This window comes from Hippoglossus stenolepis, chromosome 21 (genome assembly GCF_022539355.2).
Source record: "Hippoglossus stenolepis isolate QCI-W04-F060 chromosome 21, HSTE1.2, whole genome shotgun sequence".
NCBI lineage: Eukaryota > Metazoa > Chordata > Actinopteri > Pleuronectiformes > Pleuronectidae > Hippoglossus > Hippoglossus stenolepis.
This window is the reverse complement of record NC_061503.1, coordinates 6,919,601-6,943,669: the sequence shown is the minus strand read 5'-3', so window position 1 is coordinate 6,943,669 and position 24,069 is coordinate 6,919,601. Positions and strand designations below refer to the sequence as shown.

Sequence of the window (24,069 nt, the reverse complement as noted above, 5' to 3'; positions counted from 1 at the left end):
CACCACTCAATGACTTTCATATATTTGTCCCTGGGACTGTCCTGTGTTGTTTGTAGGGTATATGTGCTTATATAGGGGCAAAGTTCTGTTGGAAGGTGCGTTACAGGTTTTCATTACGGTTATCTCTGTACTTTGCTCTGCTCAGCTTTCCCTCATCCCCGACCAATCTCCCTGGCCCTGCTGCAGGAAAACCACCCCCACAGCATGACGCTTTTACCACCGTACTCCACTGCTGGGGTGGTATCGAACAGGTGATGAAAGACGGATGGTTTTCAGCAGAAATCACGCTTAGAACTGAGGCCAAACAGTTTGAGGTGCTTTCATAGTTGTTTCACTGAGGAGACACGTCCATCTGACCTCTCTGCTGTAAACCTGAGGGCAGAGGAGAGCTGCAGTGTTGCTTTTTCTTCTCCAGGCAAAATTCCTGGGGCTCCGAGTAACCACCAGGTTCTTAGTGACCTCTGTTACCAAGGCACTTTTGCCCTAATTGTTCAGACTGATAGGGCGTCCAACTTTATGAAGAGTCCTCTTTGTTTTTAAGTTTAGAGGCAGCTGTGACTCTTCACTGAAGCAGAAAATGATCGTAGCGTTCTCCTGATCTGTGCCTCGACAGTCTTGTTTCTGAGCATTGCAGGCAGCTCCTTCCACCTGCTCGCGTGGTTTTTGCTACTATATGCATTGTCAGCTGTGAGACCCTATAGCCAAACGTGTTTAAAAAAAAAAAAATCAAATAGAATTGCAGCTACTGCAAGTGGACTCCAGTCAAGTGTTAGAAACATCTCAAAGACGATCAAGAGAAATGGGAGCGACCTGAGCTAGATTTCAAAAGTCAGAACAAAGAGTATGAATATTGCGTCAATGAGATATTTCAGTTTTTTCCTTTTTACTAATTTTGAAATTCAATTTTTTCTTCGTCAGAATGAACTAATCTTCTTCTAAAAATAAAATCACATGTTCCATCAGTGGCATGCAATGACATCAGAGCCCACGCCCAACAATAATGTTAAGTGTGTGCTTTGATAAAAAGGAAACAACACATTTCGTTCTAAAACGGTCTGTTTATTAAATGCTTTCAAGAGATTTGGTCCACTTGTGTGATCATGAATTTCCAACCAGGGAGGAGAAAAGAGAAAACAAAGTCAAGAAGATAAGACAAAACATAAACCAACAAAATGTAAAAATACAGTACAAAAAGAGGCCTTGTATTTTCAACTTCTTTACAACCCTGGTTTTCTTCATCTGAGTTGTTGTAAAACAATTCTAATAACCAATAATAATTTTCTAACCGAATGAAAAGAGATTCATTAAGATAGTTTTTTTGGTGCTGGTTAAGTGTGTGTTTTTGTGGCAAATCAAATGACACCAACTATATAAAGGTTGCTGGGAATGGGAGGGAGGGGGGTGGGTGGCTGTCACATGAGTATTTACTGACTGGGAAGCGTGTTTCACAGCTGAGAACCGCGTCATTCACTTTAACTACAGATGGAATAACCAGTACCGCACAGGACACGAGCCGTTTTACTCAGAGAAAGGACAAAGACAACCTTTAAACCAACTGACTTCTAGAGTTATAATAACCAAGTAGAAACATTTCTCTTAAATCAATGAATTACACTTTCAAAGGTTTGGTAGCGAAATAAACAATATAATCTGCTTAAACACCAGCAAGACCACCCACTTGATCAAGTATTAGTGTTGTAGTGATGGCATTTGAGGCAGTGAGAGGCCGCACATGTTGTGGGTTTCTTATGCTAAAGTCTTGGAGGAGCTTGGAAGGTTAAAGGCTTGTAGAATGGATATTTGTAATGGAATTTGGACGTCACCACTTATTGAGACAGTCCCCATCTTTTAACAAACTATGTTATAATAAAAACCAAAGCGTGTTTTAGGGGAATAAAGTCACCTTTAACTGAGAACCCTTCCATTCATGTTGAGAAGGATGTGAAAACGCTTCATAAGTCAGAAAAAGTAATGCAGCATACAATGTTAAAAGAGTTTTGAAGCCGAAGGATCCTTTTTTATTTCATTTCAGATTCCAAAATGGTCTCTTACTGGCTCTTATTGGTGCACGCTACTGATTAAGCTGTAAGGGATCAGGAAAAAGAAAAGATCGACACAAATTGAACAATTTATAGACGACAGGACATAAAGCAGTCATTTTGGCCGCAGGGTCAATGACCGTTGCCTGACAAACCTCACATCTCATGGACGGGTTTCCTCACCTTTTAAGCATGAAGGGCAAATCAAATCGTACTTGATAAGGGAGACTGATAAAGTATCTACTGTGAAGTTGCACAACAGGGCAATACCAAGTTTGTTTATGACGGAAAAACCTTCTTGAATAAACAATTACGACGGGAGATTTGTTTCATGTACAGATGCTGCAGCAGCAACCTGCCCCCCTTTTAAATTAGTGACATGATTTGCTCGCCTTTAACAACACACACAGAACACAAAGCACACAAATTTCAGCTTTCTTTTTTTTTTTACGTCTTTCCGTGTGTCAATTATATAATCAATGCCCGTCTTTCTCCAACAATGGAAGAGGAGCCTTCTGCAAAATGTTCGGCTTTTTTCGGTCAAAACTATTCCCTTCAGCAGGTCTCTCAACGCAGGACTTCAAACAAGGATGGGAAAATTGTTGGTCCACTTGAATGATAAAGATCAGTAAAGTATATTGCGCTCTCCTAACAACCTGTCCTTTTTTGAAAACTCCCTGAAAAACAAGATGGGAACACGTCACTGACAACAGCAAACTCTTCCACAGCCACAGAGAAAAAAAAAACAGCTCCACCATCTCTTATCTAAATTACCTTATGAGTGTCTAAGTATTATAATAGGTATCAGGTATCATATACTGTATATAGTAAGAAGGATTATACAATAGGGGTATGTATCATCTTATAGATGTAGTATATCAAATAAGGCGCTATATGGGAGTATATAGGCCTCTATGTATGCTTTTGTCCCTGACCAGAGACTCAAACTCAAAACAAAGAAAGATGCACAGCACAGGCAGTGAGCAGAGAGCTCTGCTGGTAGGTTGACACTGAAGAGGGGAAACAGTTTACAGTATATATATACTTTCATCATCAAATATCTATTTTTGTCACCTTTAAACTCTCTTCAGGCCTACAAGCAGAGCTCAGACAGACTTAATATATAGTACGCCTACCATACTGTGTATATGGAGGTCACCACCTGTAGGACCGACAAACTCGAGAACCTTCCTACAGCAGCCATCAGGAGTCTGAGGTTTTCTGCTCACTGCCTCCCAGATGGAGCTGTGCACTGCCGCATACACAGATGCATATTTACTGTAAATTATTATATTTATACATGGATACATATATAAAGAGAAAGTTATACATTGCAATTAACATACATATATCAATAGCATATAGAAGAGAAATAGAAATAGTCAATAGATAGCAATCATTATCGTCATCATATTCATCATAATACTAAGAGTAATACAATCCCTCAAAGAAGCTAATACCTGGGCTGTTCCAGACAAGGGCTTGATACCAATAGTCCCCGAAAGGTCAGGTTCAAATTCAGGAGCTGGATGATAACCACCCTGTGACCTCACAACTATTTATCTGTTTAGTATTAATCCAATGGCCTAAATGTGTGGGACTGCAGACAGAGGTGGGAAGAAACAAAACAAATATACGATTCATTGGTTTCATATTCACATCTATACGAAATAAAACACTTTTGTTTCAACTTAATAACTTTTCGCGCCCGTTACGCCCAGGCAACACTGGATGCTTGAGAGACGCTGCCTATTTTCTCTGCGCGACACGTGCAGTTCATCTGTCACAAACATTAATAGTTGCAACACTTCCTGTACCTGTCTCAAAGTAAAAGCAGCTTTTAGCGTCTAGCGTTTCTGTTGACTGAATGCATTAATTTGTTTAAATAAGGTTTCAATTGTTATTTTTGGGCTGGAAGATGCACAGCTTCATACCTCAGAGTTCTGGTATTTAGTTGAATACATAGGCTACTTTAATTCATGGGAATACAGTAGTCATACCAGAAACCCACGCAACAGATCAGCGACACAGCCATCACACACTGCACATGCACCTAGTGTGGCCCAGGCGTTAGCCATAACATTCTTAGTACTGTTTGAGTGCAACATCGGAATTTAAGCTGTGTGCTAAATTGATTCAGTGAACTGAAGCCACTCAGCATTAAAAAATAATATTTGAAATATAAATTTCAGCTTCTGTGTAAATTTCATCTATTCGTTGCATGCTTCTGTACACATAGTATAGCTGCTGCACTTACAAAATAAGAAAAACCTAAATGACCCTCTCATCTGGGTGATTTACTCCACGTCTCTGCTCTCGATGTTAAACGTTTAACCGTCAGAAATCAAGTTCTACTTCTGCTGCAGTCCCTACAAACGAACCCCCGTCTGGAACAACCCACACAGAAGGAAAAATTACAAAATAAAAGAATCATTAAAAAAAAAAAAAATCACTATAGTCATCTAGTTCAGCGATACATGTCATATAGCAATACCTCAATAACAAGAAGTTCTATGTAATCAATACAGGTTTTCAGGTTATATATTTATTAAGCTTAACCGCTAAGTTATCAATTATTATTAGTAGTATACCATTATTCGTAAATATGCATAATATGTGTGTATATGTATCTGAATATTGACATACCTCCATCGCGTCTCCTTCCACATTAAAGGTTAGAATACGATGACGGCAGATATTCTACCTCTGGGGGTTGGTGAGTGAGTGAGTGTGTCTGTCTGTGTGTGTGTTGGTGTCACATGTGAATATGTTGTTTAGAGGCACAATATGCGGCGTGAATTGTCTCCCGATGTCAAGCTAGCAGGTTTCCCGCGATAAAAAAGGTTGTTGATTTTTTTTATCTCAGGGCTACTGTTAGCTATCAGGAACAAAACATTTGGGTGCATATGAGGAACACAGGTTTCCATTTGAAGGCTGAGGGAGCATGGTGGGTGCGCAGTGAAATGATGACCCCAGTTTGACTGAAGATGCAGCGACTTCTCAAATCTTAAACAATCCACGATAAAAAAATATATCCTTCCTATCTTTTCTCAATCATTTTCTTCTTTAAATCATTGTTTATCTGGAGCAGATCTTGTTTTTTTCTCAATTTCAAGAGCTTATATCTTTTTCACACAACTTAAGTCTTCAGCACGGTCAGAACTGTCACTGTTCTTTAGTCCAAGTGAGGTCATCATTTCCTGATGGGCATCTGCGGTCTGAACGTTTAATGTCTACTAATCTATTGCTGAGAGCAGCTCAGGCAGGATGTTGTATGTTGTTGTGCAGTCACCTCTCTGCAGCCTTGTGACACCAGCTTCACATCTGTCCGCTGCTTTGAGCAGAGTGGCACAAACACAAGCCTTTAGCCAAATGTACATAAGCCACAGATGTTTCATAAGATCTAGTTGGGTTAATGTGTGGGGGTGTGTGTGTCCAGGCTCTTTCATCACCGGACCAGTTGGCATGATTCCATAAACAGCTATCACAGGATTTATATTTTAACAATAAAGAGGGGGGAAGCTAATGTTACACAAGTTTGTTTTCGAGCATAATAAGTGTTCTTGCATACATTCCATGATTCCATGACTAACTTCCTCGTTTTTTAAAGGCCCATGCAGGCATTACATTCACTGAGTTCTACCAATATGGCAGACAATATAACAAGGAAGTACAACTCCCCTTGGAAAAAAACAATGCTTAAAATCATTATTCTCCAAAAAAGGAAGGAGAGCGGGATTTGGTTGATACGCAGCTTAACGAGGAAGCGTCCACCAAGAACCTCTTCCAAATCAGTCTCGACCGCCATCGACAGCACAGAGGACTTGGTATTTTTGGCACTCCGAAGTTTCGATTTAAACTTTCTGTGTAAGAGCGCTGAGCTTCAACTGAGTTTTGATTTATCAACAAGCAATATTTGAGAGCTGCGACCAGCGCGCCCAACCAAGAACTGTTTCAGTGCTGCGAGGATTCAAAACAACAAAAATAAAAGAGGTGGCCGGTGGACACGGAGTTGCTCAGTCCAAACAGTACGAGGGAACACTAGCTGATTCTTTTAGTCAACTAGTTGTCTGGGAGATTGCGATATAATGTCCTGGAGGAGAACCTAAAGTGTGTAACTGCTGCATGATACAAACAATAAGCTAAAGCCAAGTCCTGAATTTTCACTAAGGAAGCTTTCTAATTGTGTTAATCAGTGCCTGTAACTTGTGTTGAGTGAATGTATAGTTTGTGTGTATGTGTCTGTTTGTGTGTGTGGGGTCAAATGTTCTGTTGTGTGGACATTTGCTCTTGCACTGCTGGCTAGTTGCTAGCGGAGGTCAGACTGGAAAGGTGACAGACTGTTTCAGGGATCGCTGGTGTGGCAGGCCCGTCTGTGTCTGGCTGCAGCTCAGCGGCAATCAGCTGCCTCTGGTCACCATAGTAACTCAGAGGTCATCCCCATCTGACAACCGCCGTCCTCCCTGGAACCAAGCAATCACACTGACATGAACAAACTACAATGCAAAGGTCATCTTCCTCCAAACCCTTGTATATAGTAGATTCGGAAAGCAAATCTCTGTTCGTCAGCAGGATTACACAAGAACTACTAATTTTCACGAAACTCACACATCGGCTTAAATCAGACATTAGTGTACACAGAATTTATACACAGGAGCTTGCAGGTTAACGTATGTATATTTGTTTTCACATATACACCTCCAGATAACGCATCTGCAGAAAAAGCCTTATTTCCCACTCACCATGCTTTCTGTGTAATCTGCCGTTATAGTGACCTGTTTGTCCTCTGGAGGCGGCGTCACTGCGGAGCTTTCTGTGCGTCTACTCTGATTGGTGAGCTGCAGCCACAGTTCATACATCTGTTGCATGTCTCTCACTGCAGAGGGGTGAGGAGGAGAAAGAGAAAAAAAGGGAGACGACCTCAGTGACCTTGAATATTGTGCGTTACGAGCAAGTGGAGTGGGGAAGGCACGTCACAAATTGACCGTAAAGGACGGTAACAAGAAATAGAACCAGAGAACATGATCGGAAAACGAACCTAGATAAACAAAAGACACCTTCACAAATGTGATAGGTTTCCTCTTTTATAAATTGATATAATAGGTATAAAAATAAAAATAAACCTGCTGCAATAAATAATAACATAAACTGTGAATAGGATGAGACATCTAGATCTAATGCATGAGAACAGATCAGAAAAAAAATGTCTGCAGTGTTTTAGGGCGGAACCAGGAGCTTACAGCTGTTGTTCTTCATGTATGTCCAGACGTCCCTTTCTTCCAGACTGTGAGCAAATGAGCAGTTCCCAATATAGTGGCACTTCTTCTGCTTCATCACATGCACACACATCTGGGTGAGAGACAAGCAAAAACATTGGAGGTTAATGAGTGACAACGGCAGCATGGCAACAAGGCTGCCCAGCCTGAAACACTCATTAGCACTACAGAGCAAGGAGACCGAGACTGAAGAGTTTTACATAAACACCTGTTCCCCAGGGCAAAAAGAGAGTCAGCTGCATTCGACATGTGAGAGGGGGAACGGCGGAGGGAGCGAAGAGGAAAAAAGAGTGTGTGGAACTCACATCATATTGCTGAGGATAGGTGCGAGAGAAAGGCAGAGGCCGAACAACAACCCACTTCTTCTTCTCAAATGATTTGACCAGCAGGACCCGACGCTCCTTCGTCCAGCTAAACAGAGAGCCAACGTTCATTAAAATAAACAAACAAATGAAGAGACACAAGCAAGTAGAAAATAAATAGTTTAAGTTCTTTGATTCATGCGTTTGTTTCTTGTCAGCATTACAATCTGATTTACAAAACATGTAAACAACAAATGGCCTTGTTATGAGTAAACATTGTGTCTATACACAGACGGGTCTCACCTGTGCCGTGCTTTGGCTGTGCAGTACTTGAGGTTCTTGTCGGGCTCGTTGACCTGTCCTTCTCTCCAGCACTGGCCACACACAAATTTCATTTTCAGGTTGAGGGGTCGTCCCCGTCCTGCTGCGGCTCCCAACCCCCCCACCCCAATGCCTCCCACTGGTCCAACGCCGCCGCCACCGAGGCAGTCTCCCCCAATTCCTCCGCCCCCGCCTCCCATTCCTCCGACTCCTCCTGCAGGTACGCTGCTCGGGTGGGGGAAATGGATGGGCTGAAAGACGCAGAAATAGAGATACAGCAAGTTAACAGGGACAAAACAGAAACATATTATTTAGCTTTTCCTGTTTTCCTGAACCTCTAAATAACAGATAATTTAGCAAATTTAAATAACAGCATTCTGGGTGATACTCAGTCATTGTACTTAAAAAGCAGAAGAACATTGTGAGAGCAACATCACAGTGAGTGCACATTTAAAAGCAGAAATTAATTATACAGTTCAACCATCTGAAAAATGTCATTTAAATTTGACGACAGAGCCTTACTCCGGAGATGACTCAACTAAAATGAAACAAGAAGTCGGTTGTCAGCCAAAACAAAATTCAAGATTACAGCTCCATTTCCTGCCTCACCTTCTGCTGCTTCTGTGCATTCTGCTCCAGCCTTTGCCAGTGTCTCTTGGACTCCTGCACCATCTCTTCGTGGGTGATACCTGAAGAAAATATTCGAGAGTTCCTCTGTGAGAAAACCCCCCCCCACATATAACAGGGCCAAGTTGATTCAATGGCCTAACGACCCAATGAGGAGAAAGTTGATTTGAACATCTGGTTCACTTGTGAAGAGCAAGTGGCACTTTTAGAACAGGCGTTGCATGTCGAATGTACATTTTAGTTAAAAAAATACTGTATATCTGCTCATTTTAGTATTTAGTGTTGCAGAGATAACATTTTTGTTGACAGCTCATTGACACCTGCGTTGGGCCTCATCACTAAAAAGATGTTAAAAAAAGGTGATGATTTGTTTACGACATAATTTTTTCTGTAGCAACATCTTAACACTAAATTTCAGGAGAAACTAAAAGTGTTGCCTACTGGATTTCATTACAGTTCAAATCTAAATGTTTTCATCCCTGTTTGAATGATGTTGCTAATATTTTTTGAACAAACTGTGTGCTTCACCCACCAGTATCCTGCTGTAGGACCCAGCATTTGAGCTCTATGACAGAGTGCGCAAAAGAGCAGCTGTCCTCGCGCTGGCAGCCGTAACGGACCTCGTGGCGACATACGTCAAACTGACAGAGGGGGTGCAGGGGACGCACCTTACTGTAGCGCACATTGGCTGACCTCACCACGTGCACCAGGCACCTGCAGCAGACACAAGTATTTACTAATACATGAAAACAGTGCAAAGTGTATTCATCCATCCTGGGTTTTCTTTATCATAATTGTAGGACTTTGTATTTATATAAAATCAAGATGTGAAAATGCTCACTTGTTATCGTCGAACGGGTGTCGAGCTGTGAGGTTTGAGCAGACTGATAAGTTTTCTTTGCTGCGTTTGCTAATGATGCGAGGCTTACTGTCAAAACATTCCTGTAGAAAGAGGAAAGAGATGCAGGCAGATCAAAAGACGACAAAAAAGAAGACGTAAAAATGCCTTTACAAACTGGATTCTTACCTCACAGAGGAACATAAACATTCCCATGTGGAGCTGCAGCAGTCTGGTGACGCTGAGCGCCCGTCGCTCCGTGCTGCCCAGCGGATCAAACAGCAGCTCTCGGCTCAATGCGCCCTTCCTTTCTTGCGTCCACACGTCAATTTCCTCCTGGCAGTAGGCAAATGTACAATTCTCCCCATACTGGCACTCCTGACGCTCCTGCACCTCTGCAGATAGGAGAAGGAGTGAGTATGTAAAGTAAAATATAAACACAAGTCAGCTGTATTTGACTGTTAGCTGCTTTTTCCCCAACTTGAATTAGAAATACAATATATTTAGGTCTTTAATTCATAGTGCAAACACACCTTTACAGAGTACAAATGCCCCCAGGAAGTTGTTCCGTGCAGGCCGGGGCCGGATCCTCTTCCAGGTGGGGTCATCTGTGTTTTTGAGGCGACACAACAGCACATCTCTCTTGCAACGATGTGCTGCCTCTGGCTGATATTTGTAGTCCATCACTCGCGGACCTGTGAGGGAGACAAGAAAAGAGCAGGTTAAGTTACACAGGTGTTAGAATTTCTTATATGTCACTATGATAAAAAATAATGCTTGGACAGCACTGTCTGTTTGTGAGCTGGTGGAGAAAGCAAAACTGCAACATCAAATTGTGAGTATTTAGATAAGGAAAAAGAGTTGCAGGTTAATATTAAGAAAGTGATTTAGAGGTCTTCGACTTGAACCAACCTATTCGGCTGTAACAGGCATGACAGGCCTGCCGAAACTCATGCGTAGCTGCCAGGGGGTTCCGGGAGAGCAGGGACAAGTTTGTTCCTGCCGGACCGTTCTGTTAAAGAAGAGGACAAGGATATCAATATAAAATTAAAAAGCTACTTAGCAGCATAACTGCATGATCAGAGATGGCTATTAATGCAACACTACTGTTAACAATTAAATTGCAACAGATGAAGAATGATGAAGAATTATCTGTCTGTGTGTGTGTGTGTGTTACTCACTGCATGAGCAGCATTGTTGGTGCGAATTCCCGGGATGAAGCTGTGACACACTCGTCCCCCTGAAGACCACAGACACAAGGACACCACATTGTAATGACGCTGACTCACACGGCCTACTGCTGACGCACATCTCAGGTTAAAGCCAACTCCCAAGGAACTGTGGTAACTGAGCAACAGCAAGCTACCATTCTGCGACAAACTTGGTGGTGGGATGGGGCATTGAACAGAGATGAACCATGTACATTTTTTTGCAGAGCCACATAAAATGGAAGATCCATGATTTTTTGCGCTTTTGTTTCCCTTTCCGCATTCAGTAGAAAAAGTCTGTTAATTAACTCAGGCCAAAGTCTACGAATGAAGATGCAGAAATTAACTGACATGAGTAGGATTGTTCAGTATTTGTTATTAAATGCCATCTGATTTGCATCCAAGTCAGAGGTATAGGCAGACAATGGGCTTGACTCGCACTGCCCATCTAGAGAGTCGGGGTCTCGTCCATTTTCTCCACAAAACTCAAGGGATTCACAGAAAAAAAGATAGTGAAATGATCTTTCAACACATTTTCAATGTCTATCTGTCAAATATGTAACACTTGAGACTTCCTATGACAGTTTCAAAGTAAAAGCACTCAAGCGTTTCTGTTGACTGAACCCATTCATTTGTATTAATAAGGTTTCTTGTTATTATTGCAAGTCCGTAAGATGCATGGCTTCATAACGTAGAGTTCTGGCATTTAGTTGAGTACATAGCTCTAAGTTTTTTTGGGGGGGAAATAAAGTAGTTGTACCAGAAACCTCACGTTACTGCTCTGCAGCAGACACTCAGCAGACACGTTCCCTGTGTGAACAACAGTAGCGCGTGAGACACAGCAGATCAGCAATGCAGCCGTCACGCACTGCACACCCAGTGTGACGCAGACACTAGAATGTCTGGTGTGAATGTCTCTCTGAGCTCGTACCAGTTTCTTTGTTGGGTTAAGGTCTTGGTTTTGATTTGATCGCTCCAAAAGTTGGATTTGCTTTGTTTGAAGTCATCCAGTAGTCATTTTCATCAGTGTTCAAGGTCATGGTTCTGCTGCAGCACCCTCTACTGATCTTTAGCTGGTGAACCGCCACTCTGAACTCATCCTGTGAGATTTCTTGATAAACCTGGGAATTCACTTACGCCTTGATGATGTCAAGCTGTTCAGGCCTAGATGCAGCAAAGGCCTGGATTCATGATTTTCCCTCCATAGCACTTCACTGTTGTGATGATCTTTTCATTTATGTTATACAGTGCGACGCACATTACAAGTCAGCAGGTAACTCAAAATGTTTGAGTGTATTTATAAGTCATATTAGCTCTTACCCACAACTCAAATCTTGTTTGTTAACTACTGGCTTCTAGCTTTTGTTGATGTCATGAGCAACGGGGTCACATACTTTTTCTACACAGTAGATGTTTGAATGAACCATTCAGAGCCATACAAAAATGTGTGTGTGTGTAATAAGTAAAAAGATTGTGTGATTGTTCAAATTAATATCTTTGATGAAGATCTGACTATATTTGGCAACAACTTTAGCCTGCACCCCTCTCACCACTCTGTGCGACGTCACACATCAATGATACAAAGACTTATCACTTAGCTCACCAGGGAGAGTGTATTCGGACAATGAGTCCAGCCCGCCAGTGGCGACTCCTGCTTTTCCTTCTCCATCTGTGGAGAAGCCTCCCAGTGCGTCCTGCGGCTGGGTAGAGCCTTGGTCCCGCTGGGCCAGCGGCGGGTAAGACTCCATAGGGGGCATGTCACTGATGGGGGAGCTGAAGAAGGCTGGGGGGAGCTGTGGAGATGGGGCCGGAAGGTTGGGAGAGTATGGAGGCCGGAGAGCAACCGCCGTGTTGGGAAGGTTGGTGGGGATAGCACCCTGGACAGGATTCTGGAGCAGGAGATTCCATTTAGTTAAATTAATTAAGTAACCTTTCTTGCAGAAATAATAATGGAGAACAAGACAATGATCTCCCAGAAAGAATGTACGGCAGGTTTATTTCTTCTTTCTTTCTCTGTGTCCTTTACTCACCTCACTGACTTTCTTGGGGTTGCTTTCCAACAGACTGTCTAGTTCATCTTTGATGATGCTGTTGCATTCGTCCATGTGCTCGGACACCGGGACAGAATACGGCATGGGAGGCAGGGCCTGGCTGATGGGGCTCTCTGACAAATCAGTGCACGGGCTCGCTACGGGGCTGGCCGGTTCATCACTGACTGGGATGGGTGTGGCCAAAGGAGCTGGGATGCACTGTGCACTGGACATGTCCCCTGGCAAGGAGTAAACAGCAATAGCAAAAGAGGGGATGAACGTGGGAACAGATCAGAGTGAGTGTGGGTTCAGACATGTTCAAGGTTTGTCTGTTAGCCGTACCTTGTCCAATGTCACCCAGCAATTCCAGCCCATTGGAGGACATCTAAAGAAGAAGAGAGTATTTAACTCTATTAGCCTCTTGTTGTTTCACCATATCACAAGCTCTGCATTGTGACAACAGCACCCACCTCTCCAGTGGGTGAGGATGTTTCCCCATGATTCTCCCCATCATTGGCTGTGGACTCTATCTGAGGGCTGACGTAAGCTTTACGGCCCTTCAGGCCCAGTTTATTGGCCAGATCCTGGGCCAGTTCGGTTACCTGTCGGTCCTGGAAGATAAATTACATAAAGAAGAGGATTGTTTTTAAACAATATAATAAGAAACACAATGTAGTCAATGGAGGCATCAAATAAAAATCCCTCAACATGACATTAAAATTCTCTTTTCTTTTCAACATTTCTGAATTAATTAACGAGCTTTAGCTAGCCCCACTTACTAAGTTCCTGAGGAAAACATAAAAATAAAATAAAATTATTAAAAAGGTTAAAAAGTCATTTGCGTCAACATTTTCAGTGTTGATGACGTACGTGTGGTGCTGTGAGGAGACATTTGGTTCCACACTCATAGGCCTCTCTGAGTCGTCCCAGCTCCCTCAGACAAAGGGCTTTGCGGTACAAAGCCCTGCGACTGCCTTCGGCCATGTATAGTGCACTGTCGCAGTCCTGATCAGCTCTCTCATACTCCCTCTGACACAGAAAAGGGAAACATTGAGGGGGATTTAACACAGAACAACAAGCGCGTTGTAAAGTCTTCCACTGATTATTTTAGATTCTTTTTAAAAGATCCCCTACTGTAGAATGCAAATTTATGATTCACATGAGTGGCCACATGGCATTAAATCCTTTTTTTAACTGAATGTGCTTCATGCTGCTTTGAAAAACTGGCAGATATCTTACATCAACCACAAACATCACAAAGATAACAAAGACTCAAAATAATAAATCAGATTTCAAAAAAAACTTTTGCATTCTTATAACCTTTGGCAATGTAGAATTGAAACTATGCAGCTAAATTAACTAACTGCAACAGATGAAAGTTGAGCCATTTAAGTAACATAAGTCAAGCAGATTCTCCCCAATTCTAATGTAGTGGCACATAAAATGATGTCATTCTCAGTCATTATATGTATTGTCTGGGAACAACAGTTTAAATTGGTTTGACATTAACTGATGTGTGAAAAGTCATCTATCTACATAAACATCTTGTCATGTACCTGGAGATGTCACATCCCCTTTATGCCCCTTCGGCCTCACCGTTTGATAGTAGGCAGCAGCCCTGTTGACGTAGAGGCCCTCCAGCAGGTCTTGAGGGATGACAAGGGCCTCTGCCTGGGCGTAGCGGGCGACGCTTATCCCTTCCCCATACTGCTGGGTCGCCTGGCGCCAGTCCCCATCTCGATAGCAAGAATTGCCCTCGTCCAGCAAGTTACACACCAACTGGGTCAGGAATGGCTGACGGGAGCGCGCAAAGGAGAGATTGAATAATGTAGGGGGGGGTGAAAGGGGTAGGGAAAGGGTGACATTAAAAAATAATGAGACGGTAACATGAGATAGTCAGGAGGACACAGAAAGATGAAAGATGAAAAAAAAGGATGTGAACAAGTGAAGCAGGAAAGAAGGAGATTGAGGATGAGACCAAATAAGGTCAAAATCAGGATCGGCAAATAACAGAGCAAAATGAGGAAGTAGATGATGAAGATTAGTGATCATATTGTATGTGCAGAAAAGAAAGTGTCCAAATGCAAACCTCATAACTCTCAGGCTCTGGAAAAGGCAACGATGACCTGTTGAGAGAATTATATGAAGGTTTTCAGTGTTGTCCATTCAATCATGTTATCACTAGCTAATTGTGGAGGGGCCATTGCATGTCAATAGCAGAGGTGCACTTACTGGATAAAGCTCATTGCTTTCTGGATCTCCTCTCTTCGTTTCAGTCGTTCAGGATCCATATCCTGAGGGGGATGATGATGATGACGACAGGGGTTAGCATGCAACAGCTACTCATTGCACAACACTATTAGCACCTTTGACAGCTTCATTCAAACTCTCCACACACGAGCGTGTATCGTAATTGAAAAGTTCATGTTCCGCGGCGATTAAAAACACCGCTAACTACGTCCAGCCGTCCCAGACAAGCCCCGGCCTGCCACCGGAGCACCACGAGCAATCACCGGACTTGCGTAAACAAACAGTTGGGGATAGCTAACGGTGAGGCGGGGCAACTGATTAGTATTAGCCACCGGAATATTCCTCTGTAATTGACGTATGAAGTGCAGATTCTTAATGGACGGGGGTGTAACCTATAAACTTAAAGCGTTAGCCATTACACGTACACTTGGTGAGGAAATATTAGCTTACGTTAGCTTGATATGAAAACTAACGGGTCTTCAACTAGCAATTAAACGTGACGCTATTAGCGACACGCGTAAAATAGAAAGTTGTCGCCAGTATAGATGATGTTATGCTCCCTGACTTTACCGGTGGTCTGGATCAGTCAACTAACGGTGCTAGCTCACCCGGGCTACATGCTACAGTGCTAATCACTTTATCGTAGCTTTGCAGGAGGAAGGAGGAATGAGGAAAGCGGAGTTAGCGTTCAAAATGAATGATTTTTATCGTAACATGCGCTGTACGTGTAGTTTACACTGTGCTGTACACGGCTATCTTGAATACAAACCCAGTGCTAGGCAGCTACCTGTGAAGTTAGCTAACTTAATTTACAAGGAGTCCAAGCTAACGGCTAACAGCACGGCGACTCACCGAGTTAAGTTACTGCGCTTTAGAGATGAGAGACAGCTTCACTGGGCGTCGCTGAGGAGAAGCAGCCAAGAGTCAGTCAATATCCCGGCGCATATTTGTGAGGTGGGTGTCCCTGTCATTGGTGTGTGGACGGAGCACGAGCTTCTCTGTGACTGCTGCTGGATACTGAGCGGCTAACGTTAGCTGGGAGCTAGCCGCTAGCTGTTATGACCGCAACAAGTTTCCAGGGAGGTGTGGACGCTGGAGGGCAGCAGACCCTCTGAGTCACCGCTCAGGTTGGGTCACTGCTTATCGGGGCCCCGAGCACCGACCGTTGCTTTAAGTTTGATTATTCAGGTAAATTAATCGCATTTTTTTGACGGCTTGAACATACTCGAAAAGTCTCCAAATCTCAGGCCTGGTGAAAATTTACGTATTCTGGAGTAATTAGAAATGGCCGTGGCAAAATGGCTCAACAGCGCCCCCTAGAATTCCGTCTGGTTTAACCGATCTTCACGAAATTTGGTACACACGTGTATCAGGACCGGACGAAACATTATTTTGCTAGTGAATGGCTTGAACTGCCGAACTTCAAAGTAAAAAGCTTACAGCTTATTACTGTAAGAACAGTACAAACCCCGCCCACAGTCATTAAATCACTGCAATCAATCGTCATATGACATGGTCCATTTAATGGTGATTTTAAGAATAATATAAATCACCAGGGGAAAAAAAGAGCCCCCAGGTCACAATCTCATTGAATCTCCTGAACCTTCAAGGCAACTGTGCTGGACTGACTCACAAATACAGAACTGGGACAGAGAGATCTTCCCTTGGTGGCAGACCGACAACCTGCCACTCAATGTAAGAGAAAACGCAGCACACCATTTGTACAATCAGTCCGACAACAGCTTGAGGCACGTGACGACTATGAGAGTCTTTTGAGGAGTAGTATACATACTCAGAGGAAGTAATGAAGCGATAAAGGAAATGATTGATACAATTTTTGTGAAATTATGTTCACATGCAGAGATGAACAAGGTATGATGGAGAAATGGAGAAGAGATGAATGAGAAAGTAATGGAGCAGGGATTAAGAAGGGATGAGGGAGAGATGGAGGGATGGAAATTACTGATAATTATAAAAATGATAATAAAAACTTATTTCCATTGTTTTTCATAGACAGATATTCATTTTAGATACAAGATTGTGAACATCACTTGTACAAAATAAATACATTTTACATATCTTAGGGTTAAGTTTTATAAAACGTGATGTGACTTATCGTTGCACTGCGAGAAAATCCATCATCATCTCTTAATGAATGAAAAGTTCAGAGCTCAGTGTTTTGGTGATGTCGGGTCCGGACAGTAACAGCAGGTGGCGGTAGCTCCACTGTGGGTCACTTGTGGCTGATCTAAACACGATGGACGAAGAAGACGCTTTGGCAGCACGATGACGTCAAGCCGTGTAGTAACCGGCGCGGAAGAAGAAGCGGCGTGAGTTCACCGTTTCACCGGGAAAACAGTGTTTGTGGTGAGTCGTCAGTGGAAATAAAACCTTTCTGTCTCATAATAAGAGCCGAATGATGAAGAAACGCGAGAATGGATCTGATAAATAACAGACTCGCAGTTATATCTGGGTTATTTAAACTTATCTCACGTTGTGATCTACTGCTACTAGCTAGCACCGGTGAAGCTAGACAGCTAAACATGAGTTCTGCTTATTGTTACACTGTCACTGAAGAGATATATATGTGTCAATTTCCGGTATAGTCAGTGGTTTAAATGTTATATCTGTTCGTTTATATGTGTAGTAAAACACCTCCCTATGTCTATTACAGAGTAATAATGGCCTCAGATGACATAGCGCAGCTGGCTGATGCTCTCGCCAAGACCCACGTCGGTGATGGAGAGTTGAGCTACAAAGGCCTGGGACTGAAGCTGGACGACGCAGAGTCAGGTGAGAGTGCTGCTGGTCACCAGAGACAACATGGATCCTCTCTTTACACCTGATAACCCGTTCTCTGTGTGTGCGCAGTGGAGGAGCTGGTCCGTGAGATAGAGCAGTACCAGGGTCTGAGAGCTCTCCGCCTGGAGGGGAACACATTCGGCGTGGAGGCAGCCCGAGCCATCGCCAAGGCTTTGGAGAGCAAAGACCTGCTCCAGGTATTCTTCAGTTCCAGATCTCCAATCTCAGTTAAACAGAAGTGACAGCGCACATTTAGGCTTTACTCTGCCAAGTAGCGCAAGACCAGGGGAGGTGTCCTGGTATCCATCCATCTGTCCATTATCTACACTGTTTATCGTTACACTGTGAGCCCATCCTGGCACTGTTTCTGACACACAAGGAACTTTTAATGTATTCTAATGGGAGCAGGATTTTAATATAATAACGATACATTCACATTGATTTAGAAGTCACCAAACAAGAACTTTGCTTAAATAACACACCAGAAATTGACCAAAATGTATGTTACTATAAGCATTCATGCCCACTGTTAATACTTTGCATTGTGATCCTGCACCACAAATGTAATAGTCTACAGTATGAGTTTTTTCTGATCAGTTTCATACTTTTTTAATGTTTCCTATCTACAATATTGCAGTAAAGAAGATGCACAATGCTCATTTCTGTTGCAAACTCTGTGTCTTTCAGAGATGTTACTGGAGCGACATGTTCACCGGAAGGCTGCGCTGTGAAATCCCAACAGCTCTGGTGAGAATTTCAGCTGCTGGTTGATGCAGATCATTGGGTTTTCAGCATGTGTTATGTAATAATTCTTTGATTGTCACCTTCACATGTTCTCTGTTGTGCTTTCCTCAGAGGTCACTAGGCAGTGCATTAATGAGCGCAGGGGCCAGGCTGACTGAGTTGGACCTGAGTGACAACGCTTTTGGGCCGGATGGCGTGAAGGGAATCGAGCAGCTGCTGAAGAGCCCTTCATGCCACAGCCTGAGGGAGCTGAGGCTCAACAACTGTGGCATGGGGATCGGCGGAGGAAAGGTGAGTTCACAGATGTTTTGAAATATTTTTGTCATGCTGTCATCCACTTTAAAAAGAAACCTGCAAATAGTACTTTTCTGTAAATGGTTCCAGATTTAAAATAAGTCACTGCAGACATTTTCCATCATGCAGTTAGTAACTGTGGTGCATGGTTTGTGTAGATCTTGGCTGAAGCTCTGATCGACTGCCACAGACAATCACTGTCCCACGGAGCTCAGTTTAAACTGAGAGTGTTCATCGCTGGCAGGAATCGCCTGGAGAATGAAGGAGCCCGTGCCCTGGCCAAGGCCTTTCAGGTACAAAACACACGCCCCCAAACTGATTAACAGGTCTGGTAATACATGCTGCTTTCAGACATGCACTAAAGCCCCCTAGTAAAATGTCTGGAAAATATCAGAGTGAGAATGCAGCAGAAAATGTCCAGAAAACTCCCAGTGAGCTAGTGGGCATTTTGCTGATGTTTATAATACGCAACGGATGCAAAACTGGAAGAATAATAATATTGCTGGAGGAAAAAAAGGTGCCATACATGTATACAATGCAAATGAAGATGTGAACTTGGAAAGAAAACAAGATTTAAGAGCTTTTGGTGATGAATTGAATTATCTGGATTTCAAATGGAAGCCTTGCTAAGCCTTAAACTTCTCTCTGTTTTTCCATGTAAGCTGATGGGCAGCCTGGAGGAAGTCCACATGCCCCAGAATGGCATCAACCATAAAGGTGTGATGGCGTTAGCTTCAGCCATGCGACACAACCCAGAGCTCCGTGTCCTCAACTTAAATGACAACACCTTCACCAAGAGGGGAACACTAGCCATGGTCCAGGTAAGGCCTGTTTATCTTCAGACCTTCCTCCATAAGAAGAATAGGTATGCATGTGTCTTAACCTGTTTCGGTACATTGGTTTCCTCCTGGTGCCTCTGCAGGCTCTGAGGTATCTGAGACACGTCCAGGTGATCAACTTCGGTGACTGTCTGGTTCGCTCTGAAGGAGCCATCGCCCTCGCTGCAGTCTTGAGAGAGGGACTGCCGATCCTCAGGGTGAGTTCACCATCAAAGTTCAGCGTTTTATGTTTCCCTGTTTCCTCTCTTTTATTAAAGCGATTACACTCGTCTCGTCTGTGCCATTTCTTCAGGAGCTGAACTTGTCATTTGGTGAGATCACAGAGGCGGCGGCGCTAGTGGTGGCTCAGGCTGTCCTGGACCATCCTCACATGGAGAAAGTGGATCTGAACGGTACGTACTTGGACTGTGGGACTGGGATCTTGAATACTCGAATATGGAAAGTCATAAAGATTGAAACTAATGAGAACATGACTGTAACAGGTAACTGTCTGGGAGAGGAAGGCTGTGAGGCTTTGAGAGAGACTATGGAGAACATGGACAAAGGAGACATGCTGGCATCACTCAGGTTAGTATCTGTGCGTGTGCTTGCGTCCTTTTCCTGCACTACTAAAGCAAGTCAGCATTAATAGCGGGACTAAAATTTTGCCCCTTTAAATTCACTGCAGCGACGATGAGGGAGAACCTGATGACGAAGATGATGATGATGATGAGGAAGATGATGATGAAGTGAGTGAAGACAATGAGGACGATGAGGAAATTGTCAAGGAAAATGGAGTGTCAAGAAAAGACAACAGTCCTCCAAAACGTCACAGCCCAGTAAGATACATAAAACATACATACATATTTTTGTACTTGTGTATTTAGACAGTTGACACCAGGGTCTGAAATGAACTTGACTAGGACTCTGCAAAGATGGCTGGAATATGAAAAACAAATCCATCTACCAAGCTTTGTTTTACTGGTCAAAACACTAAATACAAATTATTTTTTTTGTCACACAGACTAGAACATTAATGAGGTAATATGTTGAATACAAACCTAGACACCGACACAAATTTGATATAAAATATATTAATATGTAAAGATGGACGATATGACAGCACCCTAAAGGAGGTAAACCAAAACTTCTTGATTGCCCCCTGGTGGCTGTCTGTAGTAAAGGTCAGAAACCATGCCACCTCTTAGTGGATGGTACATGGACCAAACAAAAAAGTACATTTCAAATACATGTTTCACAAAGATGGTCATTTTAGGTGTTTTTAATCACACTGATGTATGTTCAAATGTTTCTGATAAGTTTGTTTTGAATTAGTTATTTGATGCTATGAAAACAGGATGAAACGCTATTGGTATAAATATGACCTCACTGCTGCAGTCTAGTGTACATTATTTTGACTTTATAAACCAATTTTAGATCAATATTTCTATCATAAAGAACATCTTCAGTAAATAGCTTCACATTAAGCTTCACACAGAGGTTTTGTTTTACGGTTACTAATGGCACAATATACTGTATATTCTACCACTTCATTGATCATCTCTGATTGTGACTTTGTTCACCGACAGGCAGAGATCACGTCTTTCCTCAGCTGCCCCTCTGTTGAGGAGCTTCTTCGGCTTGGAGAGACGAGGACGAACCTGGTGCAACAGGTGGGAGTTTAAAATATATCAAATAAAAGATGGTTGTTTGCAGTCAGTGGATGTTATATGATGCTAACAGTATTCTACTTTCACACCAGATTGATGTATCTGACCCACATGAGGCTGCCGATGTCCTTCTGAAAATTGCTTCTTTGTACGGCGAGGAACCAGAGACCAAGACAGCAGTTCTAGAAACTATCGGTGAATATCTTGCCACTGTTGCTTTGTCATTGATTCATGTATGGACGTGGTGTTGAAGGATCCAGAATAAGGTGATGCCTTTGGTATGAGAGTTAGTTCCTGTGTCATTCAACCAACCTATCATCGCTTCTGTCCTACAGATGATGTGTTGAAAAGGCTCTTCTGTGGTTCAGCCATCCAGTCCTACTGCTTCCTCTCCACACTGCTGGTCATGATGGGACTCCTTAAGGTAAAGTGCTGCTACAGTACATCCAGCTCTTCTTCCTCCAAGAATCTGAGATGAAGGAACATATCTTGTGCCCATTAATTTTTTCATTCAAACAGAAAGACTACTATCCATTGAATTGACAACACTTTGAATGTCTGCTACATTGTAGAACGTCAACTTTTATTATGACACACAAATAAACTTTGAGAATAATTTAAACACTGTCAGATAAAAAGTAATGGAATATTGTCAAAGTCTTAATGAACAAATCTTCCTCAACAAAATGATTTGCCTTTATGTGCATGTATAGGTTTCCAATTTGTTTTAAACTTCCTCTTACAATCTTTCCCCTGGTGTGTAAGTTTTACCACAAAAACATAAATCCTGCTGGATTTACGTTTGGCTCCTTTCTATCCCTGTTCGTTGCTTTAATCTGTCAGTTAATGCACATTTTTACTCTTTTGTCCTGTGTTTCAGGGAGAGGGGAAGATTAAAAAGGTGTCGCTGGTCCCAGGCCAGCTGTTGTGTTTGGAGCACGCGGTCCAGCAGCACTACTTCTCTCAGCATCATGCCCTGCTGCTTAACAACTTCATGTCCAAGTAAGACACTACTTCTAATGCATCTTTCTTTAAAAGGTTCATTAAACCTGGTTTGTGGTGTGAAATCCACCAAAAGCACAAGGCTGTAAACTAAATTACGTGACTGTGATTTGATAAAATACATTAATGCTTGTTTTAAAATCATATTTATTACCAAATTTATTAAATAAATCTTCATTTATGGATTGAACATGGCTCATAACGCCACCTAGTGTTTCAAACAGTCTTGGAAGTTGCAGGGCCAATGCTGAGTCAACTGTTTGGGACGTCTCTACGTCAGGATCGCTCGGGGTAGATTTCAGTTACCTTCATTATTGTAAATGCAATATGTCAGGGACACCTGGAAGGACTGAAACTGAAAACAACCATAGGGGGTCATTCTTTTCTTTGTTTGTGTTTGAATCTGCAGGAATAGCGATGCTCTCAAGTCCTGCAGTGCTGCCAGAGAGAAGCTGAGCTCTGCTCTGGAGAAGAGGTGCCATGACCAACACTGATCCCAGCCATCCATCGTTTCCACTTCTAACACACACACACACACTCACACACACACACTCACACGCACTCACACGCACACACACGCACACACAGAAAAACAAACAAACACAGGGATGCTTTACACTTGAACAAGGGACTCTGACAACCACTGATCTTCTTTGTATATTTTATGAAGGCCTGACAAACACTGTCCAAATTCTCTTTCTTTTTATTTTTCTACTTATGTTTGCGACTTATATTTTTCTAGAAAATGTAGATACAAATAATGAAAATATAGACAACACATCAGTTAACCGTGGGGTTTGATGTGTAAAAAAGTGATCTTAACCGTGAGTGGCGCTAACATTAGACTATGACAGTCCAGCACTTTTTGCATTAAGTTGCATATAGTTTCAAAATTCACAATTAAACAACAACATAACAAAGCATCTAATTAAGCTTTTTAAATGTCTGGTTTAACAGTTTGAGGTAATTTCCAGTTAAATATGGAAACCACAATCAAATTTGCTATTGGATTTGTACAGATTTGCTTTTAAACCTGCACTGAAAATGTTGTGCTGAGACACAAATGTTAAGGATAAAACAACTACAATCTGTAATCTTAACAAATTATTCGGCAATAAACAGCTGACTTTGCTGTTTGTTTTAGTGATGCGCTGCTTTTCACACTATTTTGTTTGTCTCTTTTTTTACGTTGCTTATTTGAAACATTCCATGGTGAAGTGAAAGAAGAACTTTTCGGAAGCTCTGTCCAATCACAACCACCACTCTGCTGCTCACAAGGTCCAGTCCAGTCCGAGCACTGTGATGTGTGCATCAGACTGTAATGAGGAATGGGCAGCACCACATACTCGCCCGTGAACCTGAACACACAGTGTGTGTGTGTGTGTGTGCGTGTGCGTCGCCCTGCACTGAGCACAGTCGTAACACTGAAGAGCTCAGGGGACCAGTTTTTACTTATTGCAAAAATGTGCTCTTATGTAACTTTGCTGCACACACTGAGTTGTCTTACCTCGTATAGCTGTTTATGTCTTAATGATGTTATGGGAGCATTTAAGGGAAGTAGGAGGAGAATGTAATACACTTTAATGGCATTTAGATAATCGTCTGAATAACATTAGACTGTGTGGATTTATATTCTGTTGACCTGCTATGCTGTTACATTAAATGCTCTGTCTTAAATATAACAAATCTAACAAGCCTGACTCCTTGTCCATGTTTGGATATATACATGCATATACACCTGGGACTGCTATTTTAACATTACCTCTGCTAAGGAGGTGATGTTTTTGTTTTGTTTGTCTGTTATTTAGCATTAAAACTACCGGATGTTTTACCACGAATTTGGTGGAA

The 24,069-nt window shown here is 42.4% G+C and overlaps 2 protein-coding genes across 2 annotated transcripts; one reads left to right on the top strand and one right to left on the bottom strand.

The window, feature by feature from the left end:
* Positions 1-1,043: 1,043 nt before the first annotated feature.
* Positions 1,044-16,119, bottom strand: zc3h7bb (zinc finger CCCH-type containing 7Bb). Its single transcript, XM_035145251.2, has 21 exons — positions 15,744-16,119; positions 14,874-14,935; positions 14,731-14,767; positions 14,238-14,435; positions 13,512-13,670; positions 13,112-13,252; positions 12,984-13,026; positions 12,642-12,880; positions 12,215-12,500; positions 10,585-10,643; positions 10,316-10,415; positions 9,937-10,098; positions 9,593-9,798; positions 9,407-9,507; positions 9,098-9,279; positions 8,548-8,627; positions 7,921-8,189; positions 7,621-7,726; positions 7,280-7,388; positions 6,782-6,915; positions 1,044-6,502 (listed from the first exon to the last, which is right to left on the bottom strand). Exons 2-21 carry the CDS (start codon positions 14,930-14,932, stop codon positions 6,467-6,469), a joined length of 2,706 nt encoding a protein of 901 aa, XP_035001142.2. The 5' UTR covers positions 14,933-14,935; positions 15,744-16,119; the 3' UTR covers positions 1,044-6,466.
* A 998-nt stretch (positions 16,120-17,117) lies between these two features.
* Positions 17,118-23,921, top strand: rangap1b (Ran GTPase activating protein 1b). The gene is made up of 17 exons (XM_035145260.2): positions 17,118-17,258; positions 17,566-17,684; positions 17,763-17,890; positions 18,381-18,440; positions 18,549-18,728; positions 18,890-19,024; positions 19,394-19,552; positions 19,654-19,767; positions 19,863-19,962; positions 20,053-20,137; positions 20,238-20,388; positions 21,139-21,222; positions 21,312-21,414; positions 21,555-21,643; positions 22,100-22,221; positions 22,631-22,696; positions 23,440-23,921. The coding sequence occupies exons 2-17, from the start codon at positions 17,573-17,575 to the stop codon at positions 23,522-23,524; spliced, it is 1,773 nt and encodes a 590-aa protein (XP_035001151.1). The 5' UTR covers positions 17,118-17,258; positions 17,566-17,572; the 3' UTR covers positions 23,525-23,921.
* Positions 23,922-24,069: the final 148 nt, after the last annotated feature.

Bases quoted from the DNA above. Each gene is read 5' to 3' on its own strand.
- zc3h7bb (XM_035145251.2), bottom strand. From the start codon at position 14,932: ATGGATCCTGAACGACTGAAACGAAGAGAGGAGATCCAGAAAGCAATG. The intron at 13,671-14,237 runs GTGAGGCCGAAG...TTTCTGTGTCAG, and splicing joins CTGCTGCCTACTATCAAACG to AGGGAGTATGAGAGAGCTGA. The intron at 9,280-9,406 runs GTGAGCATTTTC...TGTCTGCTGCAG, and splicing joins CACCCGTTCGACGATAACAA to GTGCCTGGTGCACGTGGTGA.
- rangap1b (XM_035145260.2), top strand. From the start codon at position 17,573: ATGGCCTCAGATGACATAGCGCAGCTGGCTGATGCTCTCGCCAAGACC. The intron at 20,389-21,138 runs GTAAGATACATA...GTTCACCGACAG, and splicing joins CTCCAAAACGTCACAGCCCA to GCAGAGATCACGTCTTTCCT. The intron at 21,223-21,311 runs GTGGGAGTTTAA...CTTTCACACCAG, and splicing joins GGACGAACCTGGTGCAACAG to ATTGATGTATCTGACCCACA.